The 17157-nt window shown below is 40.6% G+C and overlaps 1 protein-coding gene and 1 pseudogene across 1 annotated transcript; both read right to left on the reverse strand.

Annotated features, from left to right (window-relative positions):
- Positions 1–1123: 1123 nt before the first annotated feature.
- On the reverse strand, positions 1124–2231 carry LOC100663219 (olfactory receptor 1L1-like). The gene has a single exon (XM_003407460.4). The coding sequence runs from the start codon at positions 2135–2137 to the stop codon at positions 1124–1126; it is 1014 nt and encodes a 337-aa protein (XP_003407508.4). The 5' UTR covers positions 2138–2231.
- Positions 2232–9597: 7366 nt separating this feature from the next.
- On the reverse strand, positions 9598–11366 carry LOC111749864 (olfactory receptor 1F1-like; annotated as a pseudogene).
- Between the last annotated feature and the right edge of the window lie 5791 nt (positions 11367–17157).

Below are 17157 nucleotides of genomic sequence, written 5' to 3' on the forward strand. Positions count from 1 at the left end.
AAATATTTTGCAGAACTCACCAATCAACAAAAGCATTTTTCCTGACCCAGTTTGATCTTTCTGGCTAGTGGGGTGTCTCAGGTCCGTTAAGGAAGAAGAACCCCCGGTAGTTGGAAGCATTTGCTACCTGGGTTACTGGGGCCTAACTGTCACTCCCTGGGGAAGTGGTGCAGTTGAACTCAGGTGAAATGGTTTTAGTAAGGAGAGACTTAATGTTCTGTGTTGCTGTCAGCTGTGCAAGGTGCAAAGCAGGGAGAATAACAGTGAGATACTGTGGTTCGTGAAGAATTGGACTGGGACTGAATCACCACCAACAGTCATATAGTAGACAGATTTAATTTGTTGAGAATCTAGTAACTACAGAAGTCAGGGCCTTAATCTTTGAGGAGATGCAGAGAAAGGAGTTGTGTTTCTTACTTGTATAATTGGAGAAAGAGAGAGATCTTGCTATTGAGGAGCCCTCTTGGGCTAATGTAATGAAGTTACAAACACACACACACGCACACGATGAGCACACACACCATGCACACACACACATACACCAGCTCAAAGACATTCAAATAGCTTTATGTGAGTCTACCCATTGCTGTCCAGTCAATTCTGACTCACAGTGATCCTATAGGACAGAGTAGAACTGTCCTATAGGGTTTCCAAAGCTGTAATCAATGTAGGAATATACTGCCACATCCTTCTCCCATGGACCAGCTGATGAGTTCAAACCGCAAACCTTTCAATTAGCAACCAAATGCTTAACCGCTGCACCACCTGGGCTCCTTAATAACTCTACATAAGAATAAACCCAGATGCATGAACTAGGATATTTTGGATATTATAGTGAACAAACTCAGGAAACAGGAGGTATTCCAGAGTTAGGATTAAGTGATAGGGATGTGATTTCCTGTAAAGTAGACATATGGTCAATTGAGGTTTAGATTGGGACACAGACATCAAGATTCAGGTAGAACTTTTCCCAGCCAGGAAACATTAGTTTCATGACCTTCAATAAACATTTCTACATTAGGGATGAATCACCATTATTGAAGTACTATCCTTCAGAATCTGATCACAAGGACAATAAAAATTTACTGTCAGGGATTACAATTTGTAGGACTCTCTTAAGATCTCAAATCGACTTTACCCTGTCCATCAGCTTTGCCAAACCCTGCTTCATGTCTTTGTTTCTCAGACTGTAGATAAACGGGTTCAACATCGGTGTCAATATTGTGTAGATGAGTGTTGCTATTTGGTCCTGAACAGTATAGTTGAACAGGGGCTGGAAATAGACATAGCTAATGCTTCCATAAAACAGAGTAACCACTGTGAGATGAGAGCCACAGGTGGAGAAGGCTTTGTGCTTCCCAGCAGCTGAAGGGATCTTCAGAACAGTGATGAGGATTCTCAGATAAGAGAAGATGATGCATGAAAAGGGGGTCAGTGTGACAGATAGTCCTTCTGTCTTTATCACTATTTCATTGACAAATGTAGATGAGCAAGACAACTTCAGCACTGGGTTGACATCACAGAGGAAGTGATGGATAACATTGGAATCACAGAAGAGGAGCTGACTAATCAGGCAGACATGCAGGAGTGAGTGGAGTAATGGGATGCAGAAGGAGATGACCAGGAGCAGGATACAGCGTTTATGGCTCATGATAGTGATGTAATGAAAAGGGTTGCTTATGGCCACATAGCGGTCAATGGCCATGGCCCCTAGGAGGTAACTATCTACATTACCAAAAGATAGGAAGAAGTACATCTGGGTCAGGCACTCACCATAGGGAATGGTCTTTGTTTCTGATAAGAAGCTTATCAGCATCTTTGGAATAGTGACTGTTGTGTAGCAAAGGTCAACAAAGGAAAGGATGCTCAAAAGGAAATACATGGGGGTCTGTAGGCGAGTATCTGAATGGATGGCCAAGATAACGATCAGGTTTCCCATCACGGTGATGAGGTAGACAGTTAGAAAGAAGACAAAGAGAGGCTTCTGATCCTCAGGCCTAGAGGATATCCCCAGGAGGATGAATTCAGAGGGTCTTGTTAAGTTGTTCCATCCCATGGTTTTGATTTTGCCTAAAGAGAACAAAGGCTGTAATTTTGTAGACTTTGCTATCATTTGACATATGCATTCTCCAAACATCTTCTAATCTTATTCTCCCACTGAGCTATTATAAATATAGTATTTGTCTTTATTACTGCTGTCTTTGGTAATGTGAAGAGTTAAGGATGAAATGTACTTTTCCATCTCCTTTTTATCTCCGAGTTCCCTAGAAATCTTGGGAAAATAGATCATAGAATGGAGGTGGTAAAACGAGAGAGCTACCTATGGAGATAGAGTCTTCCCTTTTTTCCTTCTTGCTTTCTGTCATTATCATATTCTGACTGACAGTTCAGGGTAATATGGCTCAGGTATTTTTTTTTTATACAGTAGGGCATGGAGAAAAGTCTCCTTCTGTATAGATATTCTGGTGAATTACCTTGCCTAGATAATTATTTATCCTCTCCTTGAATTCAGTTGCTTCTTCACCCATCAGTTATCCTAAAATCTGAACATTGAATTCTGATGTTAACGTACACTCTCTTCTTTCTTGTGATAAGTGTATCCTTATAAGAGTTATTATTCTAGAAAGCTGGAAAAGATGCAGAGATACAGATCCAATGTGGCATGGATAGAATCCCTTTCTTATATTTAAACATGTTTTATCCAAGGCCCCCACCTTGTGGCTTCTAACATTGCTGTATGTGTATATGTGCAAGTATGTTTATTTATGTGTGGCTCTGTTTCTCTAATCATCTCAACCACATGCACAGCTGCCCAGGACTTACCTGATCTTTGACAAGCACTCAACTCATCTTAAGTCTGAGTGATCTCCTCCCAGCTACTGCAGGGCTGTCCTCATCTGAGGGAGCTGTAGTGAGATATAGCACACCCTCTTCAAGGGAGCGTCCTGTGCTGGCTTTGTCCCCAATTCTCTGGAGATCAGTTGGGAAATTCAGTAGAAAACAAACAACTGATCTCTACATTTATGAAAGGTATTCTCCCAAGTAAACAAGAGCGTATCTTATGCCCTCTTTTCCTCCAAATGGCCTGATTCCTCTCCATATTTCCTAAGATCCTGTGCAGTACCTAAACATTGTTGGTTCAGCCGACTAAGATGGACAATGAGTATACCTGGTAAAAGAACCTTTGAAGGGCAGTGTTCTGGGCAGGAATATAGTAGACGCATGTCAGGTTTATCTCAGATCCCCATAAGCACAGTGTAGCCTCTCCTTATTACTCAGTTATTTTTTTCCCTAAGGGGAAAAATAAGCTATGGCATCCTGATGCCACTGATTATCTGTATGAATGAGCTGAGACTTGAAGAAAGCATCTATAATGTGAAACGGTGTCATAGTCTTGACCTTGGACCTCCTCTCTGATATGCTTATCCCCAAGGCTAGTGCCCCATAGCTCAGTTTCAATCCTTGCCTTATTACCTAGAACACTACCAGTTGCATTTTTTTCCCTGTACCAACAATATTTATGAGGTTAGGGTTTGATCAGGGAAGCAGAATCATTATGAGTGTTATGGAATAAGAGATTTATTACAGGGATTAGATCTTATCTTGGGAGCTAGTAAAGAAATGAATAGAAAACTGTTGACTTTGCATTTTATGGAGGGCCTGAATTCTCTGTAGGTCAGCAAAGCCAGCAGTTTGGAAGAAAAGATGGATGTAGAGGAGAGTAAGTAAAAAGTGTAACCTATAAGGACAAATTGGAACCAATGAGGATAAATAGAACTCATGAGGACAAACATGGAACTCACTATCTTCTGTCTCGGTGATGCAGGTGACTTGCAGGAGAAACTGGCAAACTTTGCCACAGCATTGCTCCTGCATCTGGTGCAGGACTTGGAGAAGCAGAAGGAGGACAATCCAGTAGGAGCTGGAGGGAATGAGGGCCTGTGGGACTGGCTGTTGCCCCATGCCAACTGGATGAGACAAGAGATTAATGACAATGTGAGCAAGCTGCCATGTCATGTGGCACTTTTCAGAGTATAATGACTGCTACTTAATTTCCACTTCCTAAATCCTGTGCAAATATATCTTAATACAAAATTATATAAGGAAGGAAATACTATAATTCTAGTTTACTTAAGTAGTAACAGCCATCACACCTGCTTCAGCTTTCTTCCCATTTCAAGCACACAACGTAGTAAGCAGGCAAGGCTTCTAATCCAACTGGATCCATTCACACCATCTTTCACAAACTACCCCTGGCTCTTATATCCTGAACACATCTTATATATTAAAACCACTGCATCTTTGCTTATAAACAAACAAACAGACAAAGAAAAAAACCAAACCCATTGCTATCAAGTCAATTCAGACTTATGGCAACCCCATGTGTTACAGAGTAGAGCTGCTCCATTAGTGTTTTCTTGGCTCTAATCTTTACAGAAGCAGATTGCCTGGCCTTTCTTCTGCAGTGCTGCTGAGTGGGTCAAACTGCCAACCTTCAGGCTAGTATTTGAAACCAAACCATTTGCACCATCTAGGGACTTCTCTCCTTTGCTTATAACTCCCCTTTAATAGTAGAACTCCTCTCTGCCTTCTGTATTTATTGATATTTTATTAATATTTTAAGACTCAAAATCTCCTTCATGTAGGAAGCTTTCTTTGATACCCCAAGTTGGAATCTGTTATGGTTTTATATGGTATTAACCTAGCTAAGTTAGGAGACACATTTCCCAGAATGGTCCACCCATATGATTCAGGGGAAGGGTGGGTCACAAGAGAAACCTGTGTGATTTGGGAGACAGAAATAAGACAGACAGAAGCTTTTACATTTTGATGGTTAGTGCAGGGCCCAAGGCACTTTTGCAGCTTATGTACCTTGTCACTGATCTGCTGGCTCATGTTCTGGGCATCGGTCAGCAGCCAGGCTCCCAATTCTTTCAGCTCCCACTGGATTTCCTCCTTTAGCTTTTCTGAGTCCTGGGCAGATGTGCTTGCAGCTCTGTGGTAAAGGGCATGACCTTCTTCTGTAGGTCACCCATGTCATTTACTGTTAGGTGTGGTGAGAATGTAGATTGTCCTCATAGTTCTATTATCTGCTCTCTCCACAAATTCATGACTAGTTTTTCACCCCAACTGTCTGCCAGGCCGATTTACAGCAACTTCATGCTCACCTCCAGATATAACAGGAGCAACTTTCCATTGAATTCCTCATCAACTCCCCTTCATGGTACCTGGTTACTAATTTTTCTCTGATTTTCAACCATCCCCTTCCAGATCTTTAATTCTCCATATCCTCTCACTGTTGTGTAAATTCTAATCCCTATATTAAATCCCTTAATTTATATCACTCATAGTAGCTCTGCTTGCCTTATAGTGGTTCAAACCCTAACTGATATATATGTTGGTACTGGAAGTGAGATGCTGCCATAAGAAATATCTAAGCATGTAACATTGGTTTTGGGACCAGGTAATGGATAGAAAATGGAAGTGTATAAAGAAGACTGTTAATTAAGGCTTGAAGGGCCCTTAAGAAAATGTAACCAGAGATAAGAAATAAGGTAAGCCTTGCTGTGTTGGTAGGAAATTTGGCAACATTTTTATCTATAATAATGTGTAAAAGAATAATAATATAGCTAATTAACTGGTTGATTTGGGTAAGAGAAACCAGGAAGAATATTGGAAGTGTAAATTGGCTTCTTTTAGTTACATATGATAAGGTAAAAATAGAGGTGATCTGAAAAAGGAATTGCCTATTTTTTTTAGCAGGGTTTAGAGGAAATATATGATGCCCAGTATGACATTTATATCCAGAAAAATGGTCTCGAAGTAATACATGGCCTCAAAGTAAAGATGAAGTCAAGGGTGAAGCTATAAGACCCTCAGAGTGATTTAAGATATTCCTTACAGACCCCCTCAGTTAATCAGTATGGTTTCTAAAATATTAAACATGTAAACTTAGACACGCTATGCTAGATGTGAGGGTTTTTCATGAGGGTTTTTAATGAACTTTCAGGATCTTGTCCCATAGCATACTGACTCAGCTCAAGATATAGGTTCATCCAAGAGACATTTGGATGTGACCTTTGTGTAATAGAATGAACCCCAGTAATCCTCATAAGAAATACAGTTTTAAAAGGGAATTGTACCAGTGGAAGAATCTCCAGTTTGAACTGTATAGGACAGACACATTTCAATATGAAAAGGAGCCTTCAGAACCCTCAATCTCCTATGGGCAGGAATCAGGCTGAGAAAGTTACTCAGCTGTAACACCAGACCATTTATTACTTAAAGAGAAGAAGGATTCAGAGTGCAGAGCTAAGAGCCAGGAGAGGAGAACCAAGAGTCATGGAAAATCACTTCCAGGGAGCAGAACCAGGTCTTAATAAAGGAACTGACAAAACGCACCTCGCTACAACAGGCATAGTCAGTTCCCAGGTGTTGCTGAACAATTTCTCTGTTTCTAATTTTTGAGCATTCACAAAGCCCTCTCTCTTCCTGACAGGCTCCATATAAGGTAAGGCAAGGGAGATTGGAAAACCTCAAAAAAATATAAAAACAGTAGCCAACTTTAACTGTATTTGAGGTACGATCAGGCTTATGTGTTTGTTAAATAATTCAACCAATGAAAAGTTATATACTGTGATGTGCACTGGGGATTCAAAAGAAATGTGATACAACCTTTGCCCTAAAGCTCACAGATTAGAAGTGCAGATGGAAATTTATGTGTTCTATAATAGTGTGATGAATGCTATGATAGAAGACAGTACTTGGTACTTCTATAAAGAGTAACTAGATCAGGTGTGACTGATCAGGGAAAGTTTCTGAAAATATGACTGGAAGTTCATCAGAAGAATAGCATTATAGGAAGAGAAGGGTGCATGAGAAGACTCAACTGGGAGAGAGATAGAGGTATATATAGGGAGATACACAGTTAAAGAGAACACCATGGTCAGAGAGCCACTGACCAAATTGTAACACGTCTTCAAGGTCAAGTGAAGGATTTGAACTTTGTCCTGAAGACGATGTGGATCCATGAAAGGACTTTAAAATGGAGGGAGTCAGGAAGGAGATGAAGAAATAATTTAAAAACATAATTCTGTTGAAGTATGGAGAAAAAATTAGAGATAATGGCACATAAAAGGTCAAAGATACATTAAACCTCTTATTTAATTTGAGCCAGTTTCAGGGTTAGATTTGGTGAAGAGGTTGTGTCTAGTCTTGTATCTCAAGAAGTGTTTATAATCATATAGAACCAGTTCTGGGTAGGAGGCAGATCAGGATAGAGGGAAGGTGTCCCAGGCACTATACAAGGCTCCTTCTTCAACTTCTTTCACTGTCAGTCAGACCTGGTATTCAGGTCTGTTGCTCCAGAATTGAAACTCCACATCCCCACATTCTGGCCTTAGTTTGTGCTCTAGACTGGGGTCTTAGGTGCTTGGATCAGAAGGATTAATGACAATATCTCTCCTGTTGTACATGTGTGAAAAATGATGATTGAACACCAAGTTCAGGTAATACAGTCATCAGAGAAAGGAGCAAAATCCCCAAATGTCAAATCAGTGGGCGCAGGAAGAAAGCAATAAATCAGGTCCAAAGTAAGGAGTATGCTATGAGAGACGAGCCAGATGAGCCACATTTTGGGGCAGCAGAAACAAATAATTTTGAACAAAGTCTCTCAAGTGATACAAGAGAGGGAGACTTTCTAGGAAACTTGCAGTCAAACTGCAGTTAGAGAGCTGTTCATGGTTCTGAACTACGATGGCTGTGCTGTTCCCACTTGATGAAACAATCCTTTTTTAGAGATTTCTATGTATTTAGAACTCATGTGCAACTCATGTTGTCACATACTCTGAGCAATGTGTATGTCATAGGATTGACTTCAATCCCTATATTAGTATCCATAGAGTCTTGGGACTTTGCCTCCATTCCACTGGCCTGTCTGAATTCAATTCCCGTGCCATCTAGCCAAGGTCAGACTTCTGTCGACAAGAGAAAGTGACACTCCTAATCTATATCAAGTCAGTGACTGTCTCCTTCCTTCCCCTTTGTATATAATTGGTTCTTATCCCATAGTGGCTGACTTGTGCCCTGTCCCAACTTCTTGAAATAACAAACAAACAATAAAGGCAATAGATTGGGTGGTTAATACATTCCAGGCATGTAATACCAATATGAATTCTTGAAGATATGTCTGATCGTTATGCCCATTTCACAGTGAGGTAAATAATAGGGCCTTAAATAATAACATTGGTTGTTGTCATGGCCAGGATTAAATGAATGTTCTTAGCTATTGTAGCAGGTACCACAACAAAGAAAATTTAGGTAAAGATCTGCCATTTACTCTGTAAAAGAACATGAAATTTCACAAAAAACAGGATTTTCAGGGAACTTGAAAAAGGAGGACTTAGACAGAAACAGTCCCCCTTCCTTTTTTTTTTTAAGTTTATTTTTCTTTTCTTTCTTATTATTTTGCTTTAGGTGAAAGTTCACAGCTCAAGTTAATTTCTCATTCAAATACTCATATCATTTTGTGACTTTGGTTGCAATCCCCTTAATGTGCCAGCATTCTCCCTTTTCCACTCTGGATTCCCTGTGTCCATTCATCCAGTTCCTGTCTCTTCCTTCCTTCTCATCCTGCTTTTGGACAGAAGCTGCCCATTCATTTGGTCTCGTATATTTGATTGAACTAAGAAACACGTTCCTCAGGTGTATTATTTTTTGTTTTATAGGCCTATCTAATCATTGTCTGAAAAGTAGGCTTTGGGAATGGAGAAAGAGTCCCTTTTTATAATCTCAATCACCTGCCTGTAAAGCAGGGCTTATAAAATTTCTATCATTTGGCACTGTAGTTCTCTTTTGTTGTTTACACTTTTTTGTTGTTACACTTAAGATTGTCTTATCTTTTATCCTAACCAGAGTAGAAGCTCCATTCCAGAGGCAATCTCTGTATCATTATATTCTTAATGATCAACAGAGTCCCTTACACACTGTTATTCAACATTGTACTGGAAGTTCTAGCTAGAGGAATTAGGGGGGGAAAAAAAGGCAATAAAATCTGAAAGGAAGACATAAGACTATCCGTATTCATAGAGATACGATCCTAAAGACAGGAAATCCACAAAGAGTCCACAAAAAAGCTACTAGAGCTAATCAACAGGTTTAGAAAAGTTGCATGGTACAAGTGTTAATACTAAAATATGTTGTTTCTATACACAAGCAATGAAAAAAATGAAATCAAGAAAACAATAGCATATAAAAAATAAAATACCTATCAATAAGTTTGCCCAAGGAGGTGAAAGTTGTATACTCTGAAACGTAATAACCATTGTTGACAGAAATTAAAAGAGTTATATATAAATGGAAAGGCATCTTGTGCTCATGGATTGGAAGACTCTCTCTATATAACTGTGCTTCAGGTGAAACTTTACAGCTCAAGTTAATTTCTCATACAAAAATTTATACGCATATTGTTATGTGATACTAGTTGCAATCCCTATAATGTGATAGCACACTCCCCTTTTCCACCCCAGGTTTCCTTTCAAAATGAAACATAGTGCCTGCAGACAGTAGGTGCTTACCACATGATTGTAGAATCAATGATTAAACTTCTAGAGGTAGCAAAACATGTGTATTTTGTTCTGTTCTCCTAGTTAGCTTTCCCAAGGTCTGCTTCCTGTCCCTGTTCCTAAGGCTATAGATGAAAGGGTACAGCATGAGGATCACCACAGTATAGATGACAAGTGGCCTCATGGTCCTTTGTCACTGAGTAGGTGGATGAGGGGTGAATGTACACTAAGATGGTAGTTGTATAGTGGAGTACCACAAGCATGAGGTGGGATCTACAGGTGGAGAAGACCTTGTACCTGCTTCCTCCTGAAGTAACCCTCAAAACAGCATGAGTAATTTAGATACATGACATAATAATGAAGATAAAGAGACTCATGATCACAAAGGAGCCCTCTGTGAAGGCCAAAAAGTTCATTGACAGAGGTGTCAGAGCAGGAGAGCATTAGCAATGGCTGGACGTTGCAGAAGAAATCGTGGATCGTATTGGATCCACAGAAGGAGAAGTGGGCAATAAGAATTGTGTGGGTTACTGAGTGGAGCTGTGATACCACTTGCAAAGCCATCACCAACAGGAGGCAGCATCTGGGGTTCATGGTCTTGGTGTAATGCAGTGGGTTATAGGTGGCCACATAGTGAGCAATGGCCATAGCAGCCTGGAGGAAGCTGTCAGGGACTGCTCAGGCCACAAAGAAATACATCTGGGTGATACACTGGGCAAAAGGCACCTTCTTGCTCTTGCTCAACGTGTTTGCCATCAACATTGGCAAAATGAAATTTGTAAAGTAGATGTCTATGAAAGACAGTGTCTTAGTCATCTAGTACTGCTGTAACCAATACCACAAGTGGATGGCTTTAACAAAGAGACAATCATTCTATCACAGTCTAACTCAAATACTAGTAGGTTACAAATCCAAATTCAGGATATCAGCTCCAGGGGAAGGCTTTCTGTTTCTTTCAGTTCTAGAAGAAGATTCCTTGTCATCAGCTTTCCCTCGGTCTGGGAGCTTCTCAGCACAGAAACCTCAGGTCCAAAGGACATGCTCTACTCCCGTCACTGCTTTCTTGGTGGTATGAGGTTCCCAACTCTCTGTTTACTTCCCTTTCTTTTTATCTCTTGAGAGACAAAAGGTGGTGAGGACCACATCCCAGGGAAAGACTCTTTTATTTGATCAGGGATGTGACCTGGTAAGGGTGTTACAATCCCACCCTAACCCTCTTTAATATAAAATTACAATCACAAAATGGAGGAAAACCACAGAATAGTGGGAATCATGGCCTAACCAAATTAATACACACATTTCTGAGAGGACACAATTCACTCCATGACAGACAGGTTGGAGAGGAAGAAGGTGGGCATCCACACGGATGGCTGTAATGATGACTGAGTTGCCAAACACTTTGATCAGGTACATGGCCAGGAAGCTGGCAAAGAGCCACGCCTGGTGCTTGGGGTCAGTGCTAAATCCCAGGGGGAGGAATTCAGTGATGTGGCTCTGGTTTCCCCTCAGCATTGCTGTCCTATAAGAAGAAAATATGAAAGAGTGTTAGGTTGTGTCCTGTTTTGGATTATTTGGTTGTTAAAACATACGTGAATGACTGATATAGTCGACAAGAGCATGGATTTCGTGTCATGCAGGTCTGACTTTCCATTCTGGCTCCATCACTGCTTTACACTTTGAGCACGAACAAGTTACTTTATCTCTTGAACTCTGATGTTCTTAATACATAATGAAATTACGAAATTCACCTTCTCAGACTATTCTGTTTTGGCCAGGATCTCTCTCTTTCTTGGTTATCTTAACTTCTCCCTCAAGAAAACACATATAACCCTAGATATGGCACCAAAAGTAACAGATGCATGTTCTGACAGTAGATTAGGGTCCAGTCAAGTGCCTGGATGGTCTTCTGAGTATAAGAACAATATAAAGATGCAGGTATGCTGGCAAATAATACTGAGATAACTGGATCTTGCTTTAGGAACTGGAGTTTTGTCCTAGAAATGGGTCCAGAGAAACAAGATCCAGAGAGAACAAAGCAGGGCCCCAGTCAGGATAGAATTGTGCAATATCTATCAGTCTAGCAAGGCAGGGACACAGTTATAATGGAGTAAGATTAGAAATGAATTACCTGCCCTGAGACGCAGGATCAGATCCTCACTATGAGTCAGAATGACCTGTTGCTGAGCCTACCATGTTCCTGGGCAAAGGTGACTGAGAAGAAATCCACATCCAAGGAAATCTGAACACCAATGACATTTTTTTGATATCTGAAGTACTGTAATGAAATTCTTTGCAAATCTGGGGAGAATTCATACTATCTGTATCTCTTTAGGCACTTTCCTAAGCTGCAACAGCATAGGTTCCTGAAGCTTCTCTTTACTCCCCATCCTGCCTGGAATTTTGGACCAAAGTGGTTTGTCATGCTAGAAGGACACATGAGACATGATTGCCATGGAAGAGATTCACGATATTAGTTTAACAAAGGCAGGGACCTGTCTGGTTAGCCAACACTGAATACTTAATTCACCATTTTATTCTTGTAGCAGGTGCCTAACAAAAATATCAAATAGGAGTATTTACCATGTACTAGGCATTGTATAATGATTTAACCCTCATAATAACTCTGTTGCTATACAAATGTGGAAACTGAGTTATGGAGTTGTTACAGAGATGGTTAACAAATCTAGTTATACAACTGGTAAAGGGCTATAATTCTAGTGCAGGCAGTTTGGTTTCATAGTCCTGCTCTTAACCATTTCACTATATTACATTTCTGCCTGTTAAATATTTGCTGAAAAATAAACCCAGAAATGACAGGTTTTACAACATCTTTAAGGGTTCGGGGTGTTGCATAGTGACAAGAACAAGAACAAGATTCTTAGGATCAGAATTAGTGGAAAGAGTTGGTTTTGGGTTTTAAGTCCTAGTTTAGTTTAGTTACTGTGATGGTTAAGATTGTGTGTCAACTTGGCTGGGCCATGATTCTCAGTGTTTACATGTGATCACTCCCATGATGCGGTCTGCTGTGAGTAGCCAGTCAGTTGAAAGGGAGTTTCCTTGGGCCTGTGGCCTGCATCCAAATATAAGCAGATGTTTTAGCTTTTTGTTTTCTCTGACTCCTGCAGCTGCCTCCTGTTCTTCTGCCCTCTGGTTCCTGGGACTTAGGCTATCAGCTTATCCACCATCATGGATTTCCACACAGCATTGTCTCTGATCAAGGCACTTTGAGGCAAATGAAGTGCAGTAGGCCAATTCTCATGGAATTCACTGGTCTTACCATGTTCCCCATCATCTTTAAGCAGCTGTCCTGATAGAATGATGGAATGGCCTTCTAAAGACACAATTACAGAGCCAGTTAAGTGGCAATACCTTGCAGGGTTGGGGCTGTGTTCTGCAGGAGGCTGTATATGCTCTAAACCCGTGTCCAATATATGGTGCTGTTTCTCCCATACCCAGGATTCATGGTCCGGTAATCAAGGGGTGGAAATTGGAATGGCACCAGTTACTATTACCCCTAGTGATCCACTCACAAGATTTTCCCTTCCTGTTCCAGTGACCTTATTCTCTGCAGGTCTAGAGGTCTTAGTTCCAAAGGGAGAAATGCTCCCACCTGGAGACACATCACTGATTCCATTGAACTGGAAGTGAAGAATACCACCAGGCCACTTTGTGGTCCTTATGCCTCTGGATCAACACGCAAAGAAGGGAGTTATCATACTGGCTGGTGTGACTGATTCTGATTACCAAAAGGAAGTCAGGTTGATATTACATAATAGAGGTAAAGAGGAGTGTGTCTGGAATGCAGGAGATCCCTTAGGGCATCTCTTAGTACTACTATGTCCTATGATTAAAGTCAATGAAAAACTATAGCAATCCAATTCTCACATGACTACTAAAGACCTAGACCCTTCAGGAATGAAGGTTTGGTTTCACCTCACCAGACAAAGAACCACAACCAGCTGAGGTGCTTGCTAAGGGCAAAGAGAATACAGAATGGGTGGTAGAAGAAGGTAGTTCTGAATGCCAGCTGTGGCCATGTGACCAGTTGCAGAAATGAGGACTGTAATTGTTATTTCTACTTTGTATGTGTCCATCAAATATTTTTGTTTTCTTCACTTGTAAAATATAAGATGTAAATAGGGCTAGTACATTTTCGGTTGTATGCGTGTTAGTGTATCATGTTAGGTGCAAGTATGACTTCATAACTGTCTTTATTCAGAGATTATATATGGTTTAAGGAGATGTGTACATGTGCCAAGTTGACAAGAGGTGGACTGTGATGGTTAAGATTTTGTGTCAACTTGGCTGGGCCATGATTCTCAGTGTTTACATGCGAACACTCCCATGATGGGATCTGCTGAGTAGCCAATCAGCTGAAGGCAAGTTTCCTTGGGGGCGTGGCCTGCATCCAAATATAAGCAGATATTCTGGCTTTTTGCTTGCACTGGATACTGTAGCTGACTTCTGTTTGTCTGACCTGTTCTTAGGGTTTGACCTATCAGCTTATCTGCCAGTCTCAGGATTCATAGACCTTCACAGCCTGGAGCGGAGCCCTGCTTCCCTATCTGCCAGTCTTGGGTTTGCCAGCTTATGTGGGTATGTGAATCAGGAGAAGCCTCTCTCCTAATCCATGGACTTGGGGCATTTCAGCCTCTACAGTTGCATGAGCCATTTCTTTGATACAAATCTCTTTCTATATATATTTATATGCTTTGCTGGTTTTGCTTCTCTAGAGAACCCAGCCTAAGACAGTTACTTACCAACTGTTCCTTTTGGAAAGTCTTTTTACCTGTTTTATTTTTCTGATGGAAAAAATGTCACGGACAACAAATGACTGAATATGTTTGAAAAGTGCTTTGTAATTGAACAGATATTGTCTAAATAGTATTTATATAAATAACACATAATATAAATAAAGTAATGATATGAAAACAGTGCTTATAATTGATATGTAGTACCTGGTTCACCTGGTTAAGGTGAAATTACAAATGAGCTCTTCAGAAAGTGAAGAAGAGTGTATGAAAGTGTGTGTGTGTGTGTGTGTGTGTGTGAAATAGTTGTGATGATCTCTGGATAGAGAATAAAGCCTAAACTAGAAAATGGAATAGCAAAAAGGTGCAGAACTGGGGGTATTATGTTTTCCTGGGTGGAGAGGGGATGGAACAGAAGCTTCTAGTGAGTTTCTTGCTGTGTATTCCAGGTCAGGAAATCTACAGTAGGTCTGATAGTTGTCACCCTGCTTAAATATTTTAGTGACAGAGGACTCCCTCAATGCCTTCTAATTTCTACCCATGAAACCACAACTAGAAATGTATACGTTTTTGGTATTAGAGTCAAAAGTCAAGAATTCTAAATCTAGCAGTTCGTAGCAAGTGACTGTAATTTTGCTTTTCTTTTATGTGTGGAATTATTGATTTTTTAAGCATTCAGTAAGTATCTCCTTCTAGGTATAGGGGAAACAGAGCAATCAGATACTAAGTCATCCTTCAGATGTTTGAAAGCAGCGACTCTGTGCCCCTGAACTTTTTTTGTATGTGAAATACCTCCCACCTCCTCAGGCCTTCCCCAGGCCTGGCTTCAAGTCCTCTCCCACCTCCAGTCACACTCTTCCTCAGTTTCTGGCATGGCTAACACTCCCTGTGTAGCAGAAACGTATGTCCATTGAGAATGTAAAATCTTGGGGAACAGCCGAAATCCACAGAATTCTAGATTGTTAGAAATTGAAGGGATCTTAGAAACCACCTAGTTCAGAGGTTTCCAAACTGTGATTCAAGGAATCCCAGGATTTCCTGGAAAAGTCTCAGAAGGGCCGACTGTAGGTGAGGTTTAATGTAGATGGGGCTATTTAGGAGTCCTAGGACCTTTTCTCTTTTTATAGAGAAATTCTGTTTTTGTGTGTCTTATAGATAACAAAAACAGACGATAATTTTAAAGACAGCATTCCAGTGCTAAAGAAAAAGTTTCAAATTATAGATTCTAATCTACATAATCAATTTACAGAGGGCCAGCTGAGGCCTAAAGAAGGAAGTTGGTCATTTAATATCACACTGAGTTGACAACAGAGCTGGTATGACAACCCAGGTCTTAGGAATTTTCTCCTCCTTCTGACTTCTCATGTTCAGCCTCTCCCACAGCCCATGCTGCTCTGAAGTTGGGATGAGGCCGTTTAGGTGGCCTCTCTTTAGCAGGACTGTTTTGGGGACACCCTAAAGTCAGGCTGGGCTGATGGAAGCTGAACTTTTACCCATCAACATCAGAGCAGCAAAACTGTTCCTCCAAAAAGGTCATTCCTTTTGCTTAGAGTCTCACCTCTTACTAGCAAATCCTATTGTGAATGGAGAAGGAAAACAGAGGAGTGTGGAGGAGTTAGAGGCACTCAAACAATGATATGAAAGAGTTCGGGTGCTAAGGTCAGATGATGTGGCTTGTAATCTCAACTATGACACTAACTTGCTGTATATTATTAGGAAACTCATTTTCCTCCTCATAAACTGATTAGAGAGGATGATTACCAAATTTCTGACACTTCAAGTTAGAAACACTTTAGGTTGGGTATGTTTAAGGATACCAGCTACTAACTAGGTAAAATATGGTGACCCCCAGGGTGGTCTTTGTAGGATCCAAGTACCTTCTCCTTAGTCTTGTTGGCCCTGATGTCTAGAGGAGGAATGGAAGTCTTGGGGCACAGAAAGAATGTTCATATTAGGCCATGAAAAGGAAAGGGCCTCAAGTTCTGGTGGGAGGTGTCAGGACCTGCAATGCTGGGTACGTGGTACTTGTGTGATTGTTGCTTTGGCCTAGACATGGGGTTGTCAGTTCTTGAGGTGACCACTTTTCTTCCTCCTCTAGAGAGGTGACCCCTCCATGTAGCTCCTAACACTGGAGTCATGAGTCTTTCTTCCATGCTCAACTGTCCACAACCTGACCCGTCCAGGTTCCATTAGTTAATAAGAAATAAGGTGGGAACTTGGTAGCACCTAACTGTTCCGACCACTCCTCAAGGAGGTATGTGGCCTCCCTAGGAACAAACTCCAAGGAGTTTATTAAACACTGTAGCTGGGAGGGGAGTAGACACCTCTCAGTAGATGCCATGGTAACACAGGGTACCAGAGCATCATTTTCCACATGCAGAAAAGTGAAACAGCATCCATGTCTCACACCATACACAAAAACAAATTCAAAATGGATTAAGGAGCTAAATGTGCAAACTAAAACTATAAAATTCTTAGAAGAAAAAGCAGCGGCAACACTGTCAGGCATAGCTTTCAACAACGGATTATCTAATATGATGACAAAAGCACAAACAGTGAAAGACAAAATAAATAAATGGAAACTCATAAAAATAAAAAGCTTCTATTCATCAAGACTTTACCAAGAAAAAATGAAAAGACAAGCTACAGACTAGAAGCATATCTTTGGAAACCATATATCTGACAACAACCTAATAAATAAAATATTTATAAAACTTCAACAATTTAGCAACCAAAAAACAAATGACCAATCATAAAATGGAAAAAGGACTTGAGTAGACATTTTACCAAAGAAGATATTCAAATGGCCACAAAACACATGAAAAGATGCTCAGTGTCATTAG

Source organism: Loxodonta africana, chromosome 9 (assembly GCF_030014295.1).
Source record: "Loxodonta africana isolate mLoxAfr1 chromosome 9, mLoxAfr1.hap2, whole genome shotgun sequence".
NCBI classification, from domain to species: domain Eukaryota; kingdom Metazoa; phylum Chordata; class Mammalia; order Proboscidea; family Elephantidae; genus Loxodonta; species Loxodonta africana.

Coding starts and splice junctions, on each gene's coding strand:
- LOC100663219 (XM_003407460.4), bottom strand. CDS start 2,137: ATGTTTGGAGAATGCATATGTCAAATGATAGCAAAGTCTACAAAATTA.